The 19,958-nt window shown below is 36.3% G+C and overlaps 1 protein-coding gene across 1 annotated transcript in view; it reads left to right on the top strand.

Moving 5' to 3' along the window:
- The window catches only part of cpe (carboxypeptidase E), a 46,867-nt gene that overhangs the window by 19,997 nt on the left and 6,912 nt on the right, over positions 1–19,958 (top strand). The window contains exons 2-7 of the mRNA XM_022681782.2: positions 5,057–5,253; positions 7,202–7,369; positions 10,013–10,130; positions 13,701–13,883; positions 17,156–17,295; positions 18,363–18,462. Of these exons, the coding sequence (XP_022537503.2) occupies positions 5,057–5,253; positions 7,202–7,369; positions 10,013–10,130; positions 13,701–13,883; positions 17,156–17,295; positions 18,363–18,462 (906 nt within the window). The remainder of the gene's footprint in view (positions 1–5,056; positions 5,254–7,201; positions 7,370–10,012; positions 10,131–13,700; positions 13,884–17,155; positions 17,296–18,362; positions 18,463–19,958) is intronic.

Here is a 19,958-nt window from a genome sequence, read left to right on the forward strand (position 1 = left end):
GTTTCAATGCAAGACAAACTAAAATCGCTTTCACTTTTCACTTTTCCAGCATAAGAGGTCCTAACCCTGACCTGATAAAAAAACTGTTTATTGTGTGATCATCACCTGGCCCGATCCTGTGTTCTGATTGGACGATTGAGCTGTCTTCGTGTTTGCTGTGTCAAGTGAACTGGTTAAGCCTCGGTTTTCCACCTGTTGAGTGTGTGTGTATTTGTTTGTGTGTGTTAATCTGTGCATATATGTTAGTGTGTGTGTGTGTGTGTGTGTGTGTGAGTGTATGAGAGAGTAATGTAATTAGCCTGCAGCGAGAAAACTGGGTCAGGTGATCTGGTACAAGCAGACTGTCCTCTAAAACGTTCTAAACACAACCAGCAAAATAATACACTCTATTTTACATCACAATATTATCACTGAGTTTTAATAAGACCTTAAATGTAGTGTTTTTTCAGTGTTTTAAAATGTTCTGCATAATATATTTATACTAAACTCATCCAAACTATGAAGAAAAACAACCGGAATATGTTTTATATTTTAGATTCTCAAGAATTACTTAACTAAGTAAAGAAAAACATAAATATTTTATTCATTTTGAGAAAATATTACCCTAAATTTATTATTTAAAAATGTTCTGCATAGTATATTAATACTGAACTTATCCAAACTATAAAAAAAAAAAAAAAAAAAAAAAAAAAAAAAAAAATATATATATATATATATATATATGTTTTATATTTTAGATTTTTAAGAACTATTTAACTAAGTAAAGAAAAACATAAATATTTTAATAATTTTGAGAAAATATTAACCTAAATGTATTATTTAAAAATGTTCTGCACAGTATATTAATACTGAACTCATCCAAACTATGAAAAAAATATATCTTTTATATTTTAGATTCTTAAGAACTACTCAACTAAATGATGAAAAAAATAAATATTATAAATATTTTGAGAAATTACTACCCTAAATTGTATTACGTAAAAATGTTTTGCATAATATATTAATACAGGGGTGTCAAACTAATTTTGGCCGAGGGCCACATTGGCATATTGGCTGTCCTCTGAGGGCCAGATGTAACTTATAAATGTAATAAAATGTAACCAAATGTAATATAAAATGAATGTAATTACTCCTTAATGTTAAATAACTCTCAATATATTATTTATTCAATCAAATATTACAGTTGCATGGAAAAAAAATTTTGCTTGTTGCTCTATTAACATAAATCCTTTTAATTTGTCATGTTATGAAATCCAAAAACTCCATCAATCAAGAACCAAACTAGTCAAGTGAATAGAAATGACATCAAGTTATATTAACTTTGATCAAAACGTTTGATAGTGAAATAAGGCTTAATAAATATAAAATCAAAAATTGTGAGCTGTGAAGAACATTAGCAGTTCCTCATCCAACCACTAGTCGGAGCTGCAGCAGCAGCACAAGCCCGCAGTCTTTACTAAGTCAGAGCTACAGGCCAGCCACGGGCTACAGAGCTCAGCTGAGCCAGTCTGGAGCGTTTTTAAAATGTTTAAGTTCTTCTGTGTATGAAATAAAGATTTTTAACCCCACTAACCGGATAATACAGCTCTCTACAGTTCATCTTTCAGCCCAAGCAGCTAACAGCAGCAGTTTAGAGCAGCGTCACGGAATCACTGCTCGAATTACATTAAAAACAGGTCAGTTAGCGCGCTGCTAACCTCATATTTTTTTATAACTACGGAGTTTATTGGAGGTTATTGAAAGGGTTATTGGGGGCAGAAATCAGTAAAGGCTGGTTAGATAAGTGATTCACGTCCTCGTACTTTGCTGCGGTGAAACTGCGACTAGCGCTGTCACAGTGATGTTTATTAATGTCATTAAAACAGATTTTGTCAGGTATTGTCTTATAAATATTTACACATAACTTATATCTCTCCTAAAAAGCGTTTATTTTGGTCAGTAACACTCTTCGTAACACAAAAGGCATACCGGTCTTTCGCCTTGAAGCACAGCTGTCCGTCTGCATCAACTTTTCTTTTTCTGGACATTATGGGATAAACATTTGTATGTCTCAATTCCACCCGCGAAGTTACGCCTTCCCTCCGGCAGGGTTTCCACATCAATGACTACACTGCCGTGTAGTGGCAGTAAGCCGTGACTTTGCGGGTAATACAATCGACAAGCATTGTGGGAAATGTATTTTTTGGTCAAAGCACGCTTCTGACCTATTTATTATAGACACTAAGATCTTACAAGGTCTCGCGGGCCACATAAAAGGACGTGGCGGGCCACATCTGGCCCGCGGGCCTTGTGTTTGACACATGTGTATTAATACTAAACTCATCCAAACTATGAAAAATATATATATATGTTTTATATTTTAGATTCTCAAGAACTACTTATCTAAGTAAAGAAAAAAAAAAATATTTTAATCATTTTGAGAAAATATTACCCTACATTTTATTATTTAAAAAAATGTTCTGCATAGTATATTAATACTAAACTCATTTAAACTATGAAAAAAAACCATATAAAATTATTTATAAAACACAAAAAAGTTAAAACAAGATTCTCAAGAACTACTTAACTAAGTAAAGAAAAAACATACTTTAAGAAATGAAGGTCAGTAAATCCAAAATATTTCAAGAACCGTAAAAATATGATTAAGTGCACGCACAAAAATCACCATCAAAAATTGTATGGTGAAACTGGCACTCATCAGCATTGCCCTAGGAAAGGAAGAGCATAAGAGTTATAACGATATTGTTGGCGTTGTGAAAAAACACTGCAAAAAAACATATTTAAAATATTTTAATCATTTTGAGGAAATACTACCTTAAATTCAATGTTTTTTTATTAATTAAAAATATATTGAATCGTAGATTAATATTAAACTCATCCAAACATATAAATAAATAAAAATGTATTTAAAAAATATTTAGTAAACAAAAAGTGTTAAACAAACCAGATAATACCATAAATATACTACAACAACAACAAATTAATATTGAAACTGTATTGTAGAAACAAAAATATCTGTATACATTTGTCTGTTTTGTAAACAATTGTATTTTATTTAGCTAAAATACAAAAAAAATGAATAATAAACAAGTAATGTAACATAAAATGAATGTAATGCAACAATTACAATAAACAATTACATATAAATAACAACAAAACAATAAAAATATCCTAGCATTATTCGCCTGAATCAGTTCTGGTTCTTTTTTTTTACCACTAGGCTTTAGAGGAGCACCTTCTAGCATCCCCGAAAGCTGTAGTTTAGGTCATATGATGCTTTGTTGTTGCAAAATGCAAATATAGGATAGAGAGGATTGATTTATTTAGCTGTTCCTGAGATTTGATCATATTTGGGAGTTAAGAAACTCTAGATGATGGAACTAACATTAATCTCACATATTTGTAGAATGTGTAATGAATGCAGTTTGTGGAGTAAGCAACATAAAAAGAACCCCACTAACTGGATACCCCTTTCCAGAGTGCTTCTTTCAGCCCCTACAGTGAGTATTAGCATAGAAACACTGCGGATCTAACAGCTCCAGCCACACTGCAGATGGTGTAGAGCACCTTTTTTTAGCATCTGTTTGGGTGTCAAAATGAAAAAATATTTTTTATACTACGAGGTCTAATATATAACCTGTGAGCTATAGCTGAAACTAGGCTACCTCATTGGTCACAGGCGAGAACACAGTGTTGTTCCGGCTTGTTCCAACTGTGTCTGACCTATAAGATAATCTTCTTTTACATCTCAGCGTGGCACTTAGTGGCACTGAGTGAGTGTGTGTATCTGTGTGTGTGTGTGTGTGTGAGAGTGTGTGAAACAAAATACCTGTGTGAGTTTATGTTTAAAAAAAAGTCTAAAATACAAAAATACCAAAACATAATACCAAATAAGCTGTTAGCATTAATAACATGAACTAGAAAGAGGAAGTTTGTGAATGAAATTTAGGTTGGTTTGGAAAAATGTGCTAATAACACCAAAACCAAAACCTAGAGCCTAGAGTTCCTACGTCCTCATATGTGGACATTAAATTTCTGCTTTTCTGCACCATGATAATAATAATAATTTTTATTATATTATATATAAAACATTTTTTAAAATGTTGATTCTTTAGCCTCATATAGAGATACTGCTCATAACAACCAGTGTTCACATAACAACATTATACTCAATTGATAAAAAAAAAAAAAGATGGCGGGAATCCCAATCAAAGGTTTTTACAGCCAGCCCAGGCCGATAAACGGTCCAGGTAACAATTCTCATTTAATTTTATGTTTGGACGTAGTGAATTTACTTGCTGTAGAGTTGGGTCCTTCTCAACCCAAACGGCAAGGATAATGTTTAATTGTTTTACTACAAAAGCCATTTCTGCAAGCACGCCACAAACAGAGTCGCCTGAGGTGTGCTTTTGCTTTTGCATACCTCAGGTGACTCTGTTTGTGGCGTGCTTGCAGAATTGGCTTCTTTTGCATCACTCTCCCATACAGCTTCTCCTTGTGCAAAGTGCGCTGTATTGTTGAGCGATGCACAGTGACACCATCTGCAGCAAGATGATGCCACTCTTCAGAGGAGATTCAAATAGGAGAACAACTTGCAATTGGCCTCCTTAAATACCTTTTCTCATGATTGGATACACCTGGCTATGAAGTTCCAAACCAATGTTGTGCTTCAGTAAGTCAGTAAAAAGTAGTTAGGAGTGTTCAAATCAATAAAATGATAAGGGTGCCCATACTTTTGCACCGGTCAAATTTTGGTTTAATGCATATTGCACATTTTCTGTCAGTACAATAAACCTCATTTCAATCCTGAAATATTACTGTGTCCATCAGTTATTAGATATATCAAACTGAAAAGGCTGTTGCAAACACCCAAATATTTAGAACTAAAAACTATTAAGATTAATAGGGGTGCCCAAACTTTTGCATATGACTGTAGCTAAATTAATAAATTAAAAATACAAACTAAGCAAAAGTCTGGCTGTCAGAATGATTATTCTGATTATTAATTATTAAATTGCATGTTCGATCTGTGTGTGTGTGTGTGTGTTTATCGCAGGTGAGCCGGAGTTTAAGTACATCGGGAACATGCACGGGAACGAAGCCGTGGGCAGGGAGCTGCTGATCTACCTGGCCCAGTACCTGTGTAACGAGTACCAGCAGGGCAACGACACCATCATCAACTTGATCCACTCCACGCGCATCCACATCATGCCCTCCATGAACCCCGACGGCTTTGAGAAAGCCGCCTCTCAGGTAATGACCCGTGTACACCACCCGCGCTGTTCAAACACACACCAGCTGCTGCTGCAGCCGTGTTTTCCCTGGAGACGAGGAAACGTTTGCCTAATGACTAATGCTGCGATTCCATTTACCTCAGGAGTAGGATGTCGGAGATGACGTAGATGTTGGAGATAGTGGAATGACATCACAGCAGAGTTGAGATAACATTCCCATCATTTTTGCGCCATTTCAAAACGTTCCCAAAAACACCATCGTTTTATGGCGAATCCAAGTTTCTGAATCAGTTTCTCTGATTTTGCTATTTATAGCTAAATGTTTGAGTAAAATAAACATTGTTGTTTTATTCTATAAACTACAGACATTTCTTCCAAATTCCACATAAAAATGTGTAAGTCATTTTGAGCATTTATTTGCAGAAAATGAGAAATGGCTGAAACAACAAAAAAAGAACAGCAGAGCTTTTAGACCTCAAATAATGCAAAGAAGACAAGTTCAGAAATCAATATTTGGTGGAATAACCCTGTTTTTTAATCATCAAAACCAGTTTTCATGCATCTTGGCATCATGTTCTCCTCCACCAGTCTTACACACTGCTTTTGGATAACCTTATGCTTTTCACTCCTGGTGCAGAAATTCAAGCAGTTCAGTTTGGTTTGATGGTTGTGATCATCCATCTTCCTCTTGATTATATTCCAGAGGTTTTCAATTTGGTAAAATCAAAGATTTTTTTTTTTTTTTTTCCAGAGCTGTATATATTTTATGATACGTAAAACCATAGAATAGACAAGTCTCTTCACTGGGCAGCCATCTTTGCAAACAGACCTTCCATGTCTATAAACAAAGGTCAAGTTACCATTTCTACATTTTTTACAATAATTATTTTAAATCAATGATAAAATCCAACAAAAACTTTATAGATGGTTAGGCATTTAGAACATAATGCGTAAAAAAATTGAATTGTTCTGCTTGTTCTGTCTACTGCGCTTGCACAGATCTCCACATGTGGGAGAGCTTTCCCCTTCTAGCATGCAGCTTCTCCTCCTTAACTCGCGGTGTAAGCAGCAAGCTGATTGGTTCTTTTTGTTTAAGGGCTGGACTTTTACCTGTAAACAGAGGCATTGTTGAGCGTTGAGCGTTACAAGAGCGTTACAACTTGAATACTGTTCATATTTCAACCAGTAGCCAGGTCTCCTCAATAGACATTTTTTTCACAGTCTGAATGGCTTTAAGTGATTTTTTTTTTAATATATATTTTATTTCAAATTTTTCCCATTTTCTCCCCGATTTACACGGCCAATAACCCAACCCACTCATTAGGACTCCCCCTATCAGTAGTAATGCCCCAACACACTAGGAGAGTGAAGACTAACACACGCTTCCTCCGATACATGTGAAGCCAGACTCCGCCTCTTTTCGAGCTGCTGCTGATGCAGCATTGCCGAGCAGCATCACAGCATGCTCGGAGGAAAGTGCAGCTGCACGGTTCTGATACATCAGCTCACAGACGCTCACAGACGCCCAGACATCACCCTAGGAGTGATGTGGGGAGAGAGCGCCATCTACTGTACCCACCCGGAGGGAGCAGGGCCAGTTGTTGCTCCCTCTGAGCACCGGCAGCTTGATGGCAAAGCTGCATGAGGGGGGGTTCGGACCTGGACCACTCGGGGCCCCAGCTCTGAGTGTTTTAATACTAATTTAATTTTAAACTGAACTAAAGGAGGGTAATTTCAGTTTAGTTTCAATTTGGTTTTATTGATTTGCTGGTTAAAATGACATCTTATAAACAGAGCTTTACAGTTGGAGTTGAACAGATTGATCCTGATGGAGTATAAACTGTTCTGAGTGTGTTTAACTCAATTATTGTTGTATTTGTATTTAGGAACAGGCAGTAGGCTCAGCTCTAGATTACAACACAACAAATGATAAAGCTCTGAAGAATGAAATCTCTGTGTTTCTATAGTCTGGGGAGATGAAGGACTGGTTCGTGGGTCGCACCAACGCTCAGGGTATCGACCTGAACCGCAACTTTCCTGACCTGGACCGCATCGTCTACATGAACGAGCGAGAGGGAGGAGCCAACAACCACCTGCTGAAAAACATGAAGAAAGCAGTGGATGAAAACACCAAGGTAAGAGAAGTCATATTAAATCTACAGTGGCATGAAAAAGTGTTTGCCACCCCTACAGATTTATTTTGTTGTTGTTATTTTGCTTTTTTGTCATACTTACATTTTCCTGATTATATATACTTGAATATCACACAAATTTAACATGAGTAAATATAAAAAAGCACTTTTTAAATAATGATTTTACTTATTAAGCCCATTGTAAAAAAAAAAAAAATCTGTATTATTTTCCTTGTTAAAAATGATGATAACCACTAATTACCATAATTTAATCTGTACCGTATTTTTTGTACTATGTACTAAGGCACAAGGGATTATAAGGCGCACTATCAATAAACGTCTATTTTCTGTTATTTTTTTTATTTATTTTTTTATATTACATAAAACGCACTGGATTATAAGGCGCATTTTAAGAGACACTATAAGGAACTTGGATGGTGGTGGGGGTAGCTAACTAAGTAAAGCTAAGCTAAGCTAAGTAAACAAAACTGTAGTAATTAAAAAAGACTTTCTTGTGGAGTCAAACGAGCCTTGGATGTTAATCTAGACAGATTTCTGTCCTGAAAACTCTGTTTATTTGGGTGAGTAAAGCTCTTCTGTTTATTTACGGTAAGCCTAGATTTCCGAATTTCTCCAGCACTAAGGCTGAAGCATTAGCATTAGCATTAGCAACGAACTGCTAGTGCCCGACAATACTACACTGAGTAACATTGAGTGTTTTTTAATAAGCTAGGGCAATATTAGCTTGCTGTTTAGCTCCCACAGCTTGTTTTATTAACACGGTAAACATGCAGACTACAGGCCGAGCTAGCGCTTAGCGTGGCTATTGCTAATGCTGCTCCAGTCTCTAAACTAAACTGAAACTCCTGTATAACTCTTTATTTCAGTGGAGTGGCTTTACTGCTCCTTAATACCTGACTGTTAAAATTCATACATAGCTGCACCAGATTTTAAGGAAAATTTAAGGATTTTAAGTGCGCTTTATAGTCTGAAAAATATGGTAGTTTCAATGTTTTATAGGTTTTTTTCTTTAAAAGAAGCCTAAAAAATCGCTAGTACTTTGTCTCAGTATCTAGCTAGCTTGCTAACTTTCCACCTTAAATAGTGCAACAGATGGCAGAGGCTGCAGTATTTAAGGTGGAACAGAAAAATAAAACAAAAGCTAATAAAGCCCTAAAATTACCATGTTTTTCTTACTATAAGGCACACTGGATTATAAAGCACATTTTATGTGACACTAGTAACTAGTAACTAGTAGTAGGAACAGTGGTGCCGCCATGTTTTTCTTCTAAATTCAGCAGGTGTGGCAAAACCTGTAAAGCTAAGCTAAGCTAAGTAAACAAAACTGTGACTCTTTAAAAAAGAGTTTTCTCCTGAAAACTGTTTATTTGGGTGAGTAAAGTGCTTCTGTTTATTTACAGTAAGCTTAGATTCACTAAAGCTAGTGCATTAGCATTAGCGGCTAACCGCAAGTGCCCGACAGCGCTATACTGAGGAACCCTGAGTGTTTTCCGGTGACCCAGGGTGATATTAGCTAGCCGTTCGTCTCATGTAGCTTGTTTTAACATGCGATATACTCAACTCTGAACAGCAAAAAAGCTCTAAAAAACTAGCTCTCAGCTAAGTTAGCGGCTAATGCTAATACTGCTTCAGCAGTGCTGTGTGCGGTTAGCAGCAGGCTACAGTCAGATAATACTCATCTCTGGACGGCAAAAGTGCTAGCGCTTACCGTGGTTAGCGGCTAATGCTAATACTTCTCCATTCTGAGTGCTGGAGAACTAAACTGAAACTCCTGTATAAAGCTGTACTTCAGCAGAGTGACTTTACTGCTCCTTAATACCTGACTGTTAAAATTCATACATAAGGTGCACCAGATTTTAAGGACAATTAAACGATTTTAAGTGCACTTTATATCCTGAAAAATATGGTAGTTTCAATGTTTTATGGGCATTTTCTTTACAACAAGCCTAAGAAATCGCTAGTGCTTTGTCTCAGTAACAAGCTAGCTTGCTAACTTTCCCTTTCCACCTTAAATAGTGCAACAGACGGCAGAGGCTGCAGTATTGAAGGTGGAACAGAAAAATAAAATAAAAGCTAATAAAGCTAATTTTAGCTACACGTCACAGAGGAATTAAGGAAGTGACAATAATATTAATATAGTTAATTGATAACGCCTTAAAGTTAAGAGCTTTAGCGCATGGTTAGCTGCTTAGCGCATGGTTAGCGGCTAATGCTAATACTGCTCCAGTCTTGCTCGTTACAACCTGACTGGTAAAATTCATACATGAGGCGCACCGGATTATAAGATAAAAAATATAGTGTGAAAAATACAGTAGTTAAATTTCAGCAGTTAGGTTGCTGAACTTTAGCGCGCCACTGCTATATTAAAGGGTTGTCCCATTTCTTAGGGGAAGGATTTCACCTCAAAAACAAGGAATAGGGGTACAAAAGAGAAAGGGGATTGGGCCTTTATGTAGGTCAGACATTAGCTAACATTTTTGTCATGAAAGTATCAGATTCTTTGCGTGAAAACAGCATTGAGAAGGTTTTGAGAAGAAATATCTTCTTATTAGCGATTGTTGTTATTATTATTATTATTATTATTATTAAAGCTCATCTGTGTGTTTTTTTTTATGACATCTGCAGCTCGCCCCCGAGACGAAGGCGGTGATTCACTGGATCATGGACATTCCGTTCGTGTTGTCCGCCAACCTTCACGGAGGAGACGTGGTGGCCAACTACCCGTACGATGAAACCCGCAGTGGTGAGATATAACACTCATAACACTAATAACACTCATGACACAGGAACACAGGAAGTGAAATCCACGGTAAAAAAAATAGTAGAATCCAGATGGAAGTGTTGGATTGCTGTTCTATTCTGAAGATTCAGAACATTTAGGACCAATCCTCTTTCTTATTTATTTATTTATTTTTTTTGCACCCCTACCCTTTGTTTTTGAGTGTAACCTTTTGAGTACACTACAAGAGGAAGAGGTGAAATCCTCCCCTTTAAGAATTTGGACAGAACCTTTAAGTCCCCGATACAAATATAGATATAGCTATAGATATAGCAGTGGAGCGCTAAAGTTCAGCAACCTAACTGCTGAAATTTAACTACTGTATTTTTTGCACTATATTTTTTCTTCTCCCAAAAATTGTCAGTGTGTCTTATAATCCGGTGCCCCTCATGTATAAATTTTACCAGTCAGGTTGTAACGAGCAAGACTGGAGCAGTATTAGCATTAGGCGCTAACCATGCGCTAAGCGCTAACTCTTTCGCCATTCAGAGGTGAGTATATACAGTAGGACTGTAGTCTAATTTTATGTGATTTAGGACACTTTTTAAAATCATGTTTAGCAATGGTTTGTGAAATATAAAGGTCAGTATCAAATATAAAATAAAAATGTTGAACACAGGCTTCTTACAAAAAAAACGGAGATAAAACAATAAATATTTTAGTTAATTTTATATATATATTTTTAGATTTTTTGTTTTTCTTTTCAAACAAAAGTTCCTTGTTAACACGGCACACTTTGCCGTCTTAAGACGTTCAAACTTGGCGTGTTAAAGCTCTAATTCCATTTTTTCATTTATTTAAATTTTATTTTATGTCTAGTTGTGGTCACTAGGATACATGAATACCATGTGAGCTGGTTTTTGTGAGAGAAAAAAAAGAAGTGCTTTGGTGTTTCTTTAAAACCCTGTTTTAATTCACTGGATTAGTGGTCTCTAAAGAAAGACAGGTTTTGCCTCTTGCTCATGAATATTCATACATGCAACCATATCACCTCTGATTGGCTAACAGCACTGTGACGCCAGGAGGCAGCGAGATGGACAACAGCTGGAAATGCCACATGTTACTTTACAACATGCCCTGATGAGTGCAGTCTCAGCCACTGACCCAGTCTTAGAGTCTCTGTAAAACACAAAATCCACCGGAGATCCTATTTAAACCTATAGTTACTTACACATAGAGGTGGGTAGTCCAGGTCCAGAAAGTAAAAATCCACCCCCGGGTTTTGTTAACTGAGACGCAGCAAAGCCACCCAGGCAGTTGGAACAAAACCCTGGGGTGGATTTTTACTTTTAACTAGTGTAAACAGAACTGTATTAAATATATACACCTACCTATCTCAATTGTACTCGTTTTTCTGAGGCTTTTCTTTTCTTAGCTACTGCAGACAATGGAGGTTAAAGAACTGTTTCATGTGCAGCATCATATGTACAACTCAGAGAGACCTACAGTATTTCACAAAGAACAGCGGAAGGACTCCTTTAAAGTACATGTGGTCTTGTTAAGTGTTCCCTGCCCAGTTCCAAAAAACAACACCTGTTTAATGGTCCGGTTTACGAGCCCCAGTAAAAGGAGATGATGGAGGCTTTAAGAGCAGCAGAGGAACCGTGGAAAAAAGGAAAGAACGGCTAATTGAAGGACTGGAGTAGCAGATGTGACAGCAAGTGGAGTGTGTTTATCTGTGGCTGTGTGTGTGAGGGTACACAGTTAGGGGTGGGTGTTACGTCTAAAAATGGTTACTAAGGCCGTGATGTACCGTTTTCATTCGCTTAGTGTTTCTGAATCAGGAAATCAGGAAAGGAGTTGCATGAAAAGCATACTTGCTAACTAAATGCTAAATGGAGAACTGTGTGTGTGTGTATATATATATATATATATATATATATATATATATATATATATATTTTTTTTTTTTTTTTTTTACTCTGTGTATATGGAGTCAAAGGAGTTATTGAAGCATGACTGGCTAAAATACTGTTTACTCTTATATATGTGAACAATTATACAAATAATCCCAATAGACGATATCACGATTATCAAAAATGATTGAGGTCATGTTCATTTATTGTACGATAGATCGCTATTGCAATTATTGTGACAGGCCGAGGGCTTATAAATGCACTGTAGCTAGCTAGCGTTTCGTCCCTGTAGCTTGTTTTAACACGGTAAATGCGCAGACTACAGGCCGATATGCTCACCTCTGACTTAGCGAGGTTAGCGCCTTATGCTAATGCTGCTCCAGCAGTGCTAGCTGGGGTAAGCAGCAGGCTACAGCCCAATAATACTCACCTCTGAATACTAAAAGAACTAGTGCTTAGTGCAGTAGTGCAGTTAGTGGGTGATGCTAATGCTGCTCCAGCAGTGCTAGCCGAGGTTAGCAGCAGGCTACTGGGCGATAATTACTTAATTCTTTGAACAGAGAAAAAGCTTGCATTTAGCGTGGTTAGCGGCAAATGCTAATGCTGCTCCGGCAGTTCTACCAGAGCTTAGTATTAATCTACAGGCCAATAATACTCGCCTCTGAACGACAAAAGAACTTGTGCTAATGCTGCTCCAGCAGTGCTAGCCAAGTTTAACAGCAGGCTACAGGCCCAATGCTAATGATAGTACTGCTTCTGCCCTGGTGCTTGAGAACTAAACTGAACTAAACTCTAACTCCTGTATAACTCTGTACTTCAGTCTTTAATACCTGACTGCTAAAATTCATACATAAGTAGCACTGGATTATAAAATGCGATTATAAGATGCTTTTTGGGAAAGTGTGCCTTATAGTGTGAAAAATACAGTTTTTTATAATTGCATATAAATAATTTCAGTTGTTAATTTTGTTAGTATTGTTGTGGCTGTTGGTGGTGATGATAAAAAGAATTGCCTAAATAATGACCAACCAGAGGAGACAATGCACTCACATGGTTTGTAGTGGTGCAGAGACTTTTTTATCTCGAATGGCTGCTCGCAGCGGTGGGACCTCTAATTTTTTTTAGAGCACCATTGACAAATTAGGTTGCATGTGCCACCAAATTGGTCGCACTCTAAAGCCCTGGTAATGCTGGCAACTGGGCTCATCCAACATTACTAACACAGCGTTAGCTTTGTCAGCAACCAGGCTCATGCAGTGCCGCTAAGGCGCTAAGTTAGCAATGATGATGCCCAGGCTTGTCCGACATCACAACATCAGAGCGGGGCTTATCAAATATTACTAGCATTGCATTGTCCATGTTGGCGACGTTACTATCAACTATTACTATTATCAAAAACGACCATCAAAAATGTTGAATGATGAAACTGGCACTAATCAGGTCCGTCTGTTGCACAGGATAAGTTCATCAGAAAGCGCTAAAAGTTAAGAGCACCTTAATGCTTCTTCACAGAGTATTTTTTGGTTTGTTATTACATGATTCCTTATGCGCTCCTTCATAGTCTGAATCACTTCAGAATTCATTTACAATGTAGGAAAAAACACTTTTCTCTGGTACTGTAGTCATTATTTTTGTTTTGTATATTGACACTGCATTAAAAAAATCTTATTGCTTTCAGGCTCCACCCATGAGTACAGTGCCAGCCCTGACGACATGGTGTTTAAGAGTTTGGCCAAGGCGTACTCCGTCTACAACCCTGTGATGTCGGACCCCAAGAGGGCGCCCTGCCGCAAGAATGACGACGACTCCAGTTTTAAAGAGGGTATCACTAACGGAGGGGCCTGGTACAGCGTGCCTGGAGGTACGGCCTTAATATTATTTTTTCATCTACAGGGGTTGGACAATTAAACTGAAACACCTGGTTTTAGAGCACAATAAGTTATAGTGGTGACGGACAGTTCTGGTGGAAACAGGAGAGTTGAGGTGCACGTTGAATTCTGCCGTGATTTGATCAGCCGTGGTTTTATGTTTTTTGGATACAATCATTTGGATACATCCCTTTCAGACAGCTTCCTCTTTCAGCGTCCACAGTTAATCCTGTTGGATGTGGTCGGTCGTTCTTGGTGGTATGCTGACATTACCCTGGATACCGTGGCTCTTGATGCATCACAAAGACTTGCTGTCTTGGTCACAGATGCGCCAGCAAGACCCCAAAAGTCCTAACAGTAGATAAAGAGAACCTAGTTAAACAAATGAGACATAAAATATTATACTTGGTCATTTATTTATTGAGGAAAATGATCCAATATTACATATTTTTGATTGGAAAAGGTTTCTGATAACTGTTGATCAGTCTTGCCCACTGGCTTGAAGGAACTTTAGCCCATTCTTCTGTATAAAACAGCTTTAGATCTGGAATGTTGATGGGTTTCCTCACATTAACTGTTTACTTCAGGTCCTTCCACAACATTTCCATTGGATTAGGGTCGTTGTCTTGTTGCAAGACCCAACTTCAATTGAAATTCAATTCATAAACAGATGTCCTGACATTTTCCTTTAGATTTCTCTGATATAATCTTTAGAATACATTGTTCCACCAATGAAGGCAAGGCTTCCTGAACCAAAACATGCCCAAACCATGATACTACCACCACCAAGTTTCACAAATGGGATAAGGTTCTTATGCTAGAATGCAGTGTTTTCCTTTTTCCAAACATAATGCTTTTTGTTTAACCCCTTCGAACCCTACGGACGGATTTTCCGTCCAAAATCGCACCTTGTGTTCTCAGCTTAATTACTCAGGAATCCCTTCACACATAAACATAATCCATATACGGTTAGAAAGGGCGGAGCTTACTCTTTCTAAACATAGTGATGACATCCCAGTGTGGTAAAGATAAATCTACAAGAAACCCATTGAGAAAAACACCTAAAAAAAGTAGTGAGATCTCCTTCCCCAACCAATATTATTTACCTTTAGTGCTTCAAACATATTTATATGATGTTTCAAACCAAATAATATCAGTAAACGACTCAAAAGTGTCCACAGAAAAAGATTGAAACTACCTTCTTTACTCAAACTAAAGCTAGGTATTGTGTGCGCACTACTTTATATATATTTTTTTTTATTTTACTTACACATTTTTACTAAGTAGTTATTTTGCACGTTTTTATTTATTTATACTAAAAAAGTGTTTCTTTGTGTGTCTTGATCAAAATACTGAAAGGCATAGGCCTTCAGAGTGTCAGGTTTTTAATAATCGACATGTTTCCTAGAGGTGTGATTATTGATTATCAAGAAAAATAACTCCGCCTGATGCTGTTTCTCCATGTATTTTATCAAAGTAATAATTTATAAACCATGTAATGAACTCAATATCATCAATATTCTTAAGCTTTCAACTCATAGAAACTCTAATCTAACTATTTAAAAAAATATATCTTAGGTGTGAATATATTTAAAGTCTATACATTCAAAAATAAGTAAAAAAAAACACAGGAACTTGGTAAAAGTTTGAGTAAAACATGATCAGTTCCAGGAAAATATAGCAATTCTGCTTCCTTTTATATGAATTAAATTAAATGATTATATTTTTGAGCAGCCGTATGACTTCTGGAGTAAAAGAGCTCATGGCTCATGGGACAGTCTGATATAATTACTGTGTTAAAAGACCTGAAAAAAAAGAGGAACTGACAAAAAAACGGAGAAAAAACACCAAAACCAAAACAGCCTAGAGTTCAAAGGGTTAAAACCAAATGTTCTAGTTTGGTCTCATCCATCCACAAAACATTCTTCTAATAGTCTTCTGGCTTGTTCACATGGTTTCTTCTTTCAACCCTGCCATGATGGTGGACTCATGAACATTAACATTAGCTAATGTGAGAAAGAGAGGCCTTCGGTTGCTTAGAAGTTACACTGGGGTCCTTTGAGACCTTGTTGACTATTACACGTTTTGCCCTTGGAGTGATCTTGGATCTTTATTGGTCGGCCACTCCTCCTGAAGAGGGTAACGATGGTTGAAATTGGATTTCCTCCATTTCTACACTGTAATCTGTCTGTGTGGATTGATTGGTGGAGTCCAAACTCTTTAGAGATGGTTTTGAAACAAGGGCATCAACAACTCTTTTTCTGAGGTCCTCAGAAGTTTCCTTTGTTCATGCCATGATACAATTCCTCAAACATGTTTTGTGAACAGCAGACTTTGACAGATTCCATGGTCTTTAAATAGAACAGGCTCCGCCCACTCACACCTGATTGTCATTCCAATAATCCCATTGAAAACACCTGACTTTAATTTCACCTTTAAAATGAACTAATGCTAATGTGTGTAATATTAGATCAGTTTTCCTCAATAAATAAATAAATAAATAAATAAGCAAGTATAATATTGTTGTCATATTTGTTTAACTGGATTTCCTTTATCTACTTTTAGGACTTTAGTGCAAAAAATCTAGAACGTTTCAAAAGATTCACAGATCAGATTACATAAACAACAGTATAGTATAACAGTTTTATACTAGAGTATTGTATCTAATTACATGTACAACTGTACATGTAACTAACACATACAGCTCTTTTGCACCAGGAGTAAAGGCATAAAGTTATCCAAAAGCAGTGTGTAAGACTGGTGGAGGAGGAGAACATGATGCCAAGCTGCATGAAAAAAAACTGTGATTAAAAACCAGAGTTATTCCACCAAATATTGAACTCTATTCTGAACTCTTAAAACTTTATGAATATGAACTTGTTTTTTTTTTTTTTTTTTTTGCATTATTTGAGGTCTGAAAGCTTTTTTTTTTGTTGTTGTTATTTCAGCCATTTCTCATTTTCTGCAAAGAAATGCTCTAAATCACAATATGTTTATTTTTAAAATTTGGGAGAAATGTTGTCTGTAGTTTATAGAATAAAACAACAATGTTCATTTTACTCAAACATAAACCTATAAATAGCAAAATCAGACAAATTGATTCTCTTAAGAGACTAATGGTGTCCCAATTTTTTCCAAAGCTATATAAATCACACTATACTCACTTGAAATCACTAGATGTGGGGGTGATTCAGCAGATCACATCTAATGACTCTCTCTCTCTCTCTCTCTTTCTTTCTTTCTCTCTTTCTCTCTTTTCTCTCAGGCATGCAGGACTTCAACTATCTGAGCAGTAACTGTTTCGAGATCACGCTGGAGCTGAGCTGCGACAAGTTTCCTCCAGAGAACACCCTCAAAATGTACTGGGACCAGAACCGCAACTCCCTCATCAACTACTTAGAGCAGGTTAGTGGGTGCTCAAGTATTCTGTATTATTTCTTTCTTTCTTTCTTTCTTTCTTTCTTTCTTTCTTTCTTTCTTTCATTTGTTTATTAATTTTCCTCAAAAAATTAAAAATCCTCAAAACCTTTTTGTTTTAACCCACACGAACTGAGCCAAGTGTGACATATTAATAAATACGGTAACACTTTATTTTAAGGAACACAAACTAGGCGCTTATTAATCTCTTGTTATTTGCTTAATAAAGCCTTAATCAGACATTTGTAAATGATTTATTCAGTATTTATTCTTTTTAGTGTCTAATTAGTGATGAGCAGAACCTCATTTTAGAAGATTGTGCACATCTTGGTCTATTAATGACTTAATAACCCTATATTAACTCAATAAACTCCAGCACAGCCATAACCTTACCAAACTCACATGCTGCCAAACTGCTGCCAATTATACACTAATAACATGTTGAATAAGCTAATAGTTAATGCTTAATAATCTGCGTAACAGGGTGCTGACATAACTGTTTATTGTGCATTATAAGAACTAATACAGCCGTTATTAATCATTTCCAATTAACAGACCCCTAATTAAGCACCACTAACACTTACGCAGAATAAAGCCCCTAATAAGTAGTGAATAAATCATTTACAAATGTCTAATTGGGGCTTTGTTTAGCAAATAATAAAACCTTAATAAGCGGCCTTATTTGTGTTCCTTAAAATAAAGTGTTACCATAAATACGCATTATATGTATATCCATGAATTAATACACACGCACACATGCATGTATACCCAAACCCATACACACATATTCCGTACATGCAAACACACTTGCATACAAGTACTACAAATACTAGTGTTAATAATAATAATAACAATGGTAATAACAGTTATTATAATAATGTTAGTAATAGTAATACAATGAATTCAATAGAATGTAAGACGAGAGGGGGTGCTTTTCCTGGCTGGGGGTGCTGATTTCGGCTTCATCCTGCGTTCAACTGCAGTTAGTTGTTTTAAAGGGCTTTATGTGGTTGTAGTATATTAATGTGTGTGTGTGTGTGTGTGTTCTCCTCCAGGTTCATCGTGGAGTTGCAGGTTTTGTTCGTGACCTTCAGGGCAATCCCATCTCCAATGCCTCTGTTTCTGTGGAGGGCATCGACCATGATTTAACCACAGGTTAAGTGTGTTCACGTATTTTTATACGATAACCCGAGGTGGAAAGTAACAGATTACATTTACTCACATTGCTGTAATTGAGTATTTTATGAGTAATTTGTAATTTTTTAAGTAGTTTTCAAAATAGGTAATTTTACTTTTACTCAAGTACATTTGGACACAAGTAATTTACTTCTTTACATTGGAAAACTTCCAATTACTGAGTAAAAAATGAAATGAAATTGAGTTTTGTTCTCCATGGCAGCGCAGCTGAACTTCTCCATGCAGTGTTTATTATTACGGTTAGCGGGAGAGACGCTCTGTGAATCAGCTGTGCTTGGGGGAACCGGTGTTCTGTCGAGTTATGCTACCCTTCTTTACGCCCCTGCGCATGTGCCGACCAACTTTCGTTTTTGTATGATTTCATGTTTTTAATGATATTTCTATAAGTTTTTATTGGAAACATTAAACAATCTGCTTGAATGTTATAAAAAACATGAAAAGAGCAGTTAAAGCAAAGCAATGACAAGTTAAAACTATAAAACTATAAAAATACGGTTTATAGTCACCTATATTACCATAACTTTTTAACTTGTTAACAGTAAAGAAAAAAAAATGGATCATAGAAACCTATGCCACTTGTTCTTGAAAATGTTTTTACTTTTTTACATCAAATGATGAAAAGTAACTATGTAATTTTTATTTAAAGTACATTTTTAAGTACTTTTTTACTTTTACTCGAGTAGATTTTTAGATGGGTACTTTTACTTTTACTTGAGTAGAATTTTAGCAAAGTAAAGGTACTTTTACTTAATTACAAATTTTCAGTACTTTTTCCACCTCTGTCGATTACATATCCAAACCTTTCAGTTCCATTTTTTAGCTTTTTGTATATATTTTTTTAAATGTCATGAGGACAAATTAAAATGGTTCGAATGACCTGAATTGAAACATTCATGAATATTACTGAATTAAAATTTTGGACTGTTGCTATTTGTTGACGTAATCAACATAATCTACGTAAATTACTTCGTCAACATCATTAATCATGAAAAAGATTTTCTTCTATGCATCACAAAAATGGCTGCATGCCAACCAGATATGGGTCAAGGCCTCAAACCGCACACTACCACACTAAATAGTTTGTTAAAAGTAGTGCACCACCATTAGAAGTGTGTCTGTTACTGTAATCAGTAAAGAATAAGAGGCTGTGTCCCAAATTTAACACTACAACACTAACTAGTGCAATTAAAAATAGTGCACCACCATTAGAAGTGTGTCTATTACTTCAATTAGTAAAGAATAAGAGGCTGTGTCCCAAATTTAACACAACACTAACTAGTGCATTTAAAAATAGTGCACCACCATTAGAAGTGTGTCTATTACTGTAATCTGTAAAGAATAAGAGGCTGTGTCCCAAATTACACACTACAACACTAACTAATGTATTAAAAATAGTGCACCACCATTAGAAGTGTGTCTTACTGTAATCAGTAAAGAATAAGAGGCTGTGTCCC

This window comes from Astyanax mexicanus, chromosome 25, assembly GCF_023375975.1.
Source record: "Astyanax mexicanus isolate ESR-SI-001 chromosome 25, AstMex3_surface, whole genome shotgun sequence".
In the NCBI taxonomy this organism is placed as follows: domain Eukaryota; kingdom Metazoa; phylum Chordata; class Actinopteri; order Characiformes; family Acestrorhamphidae; genus Astyanax; species Astyanax mexicanus.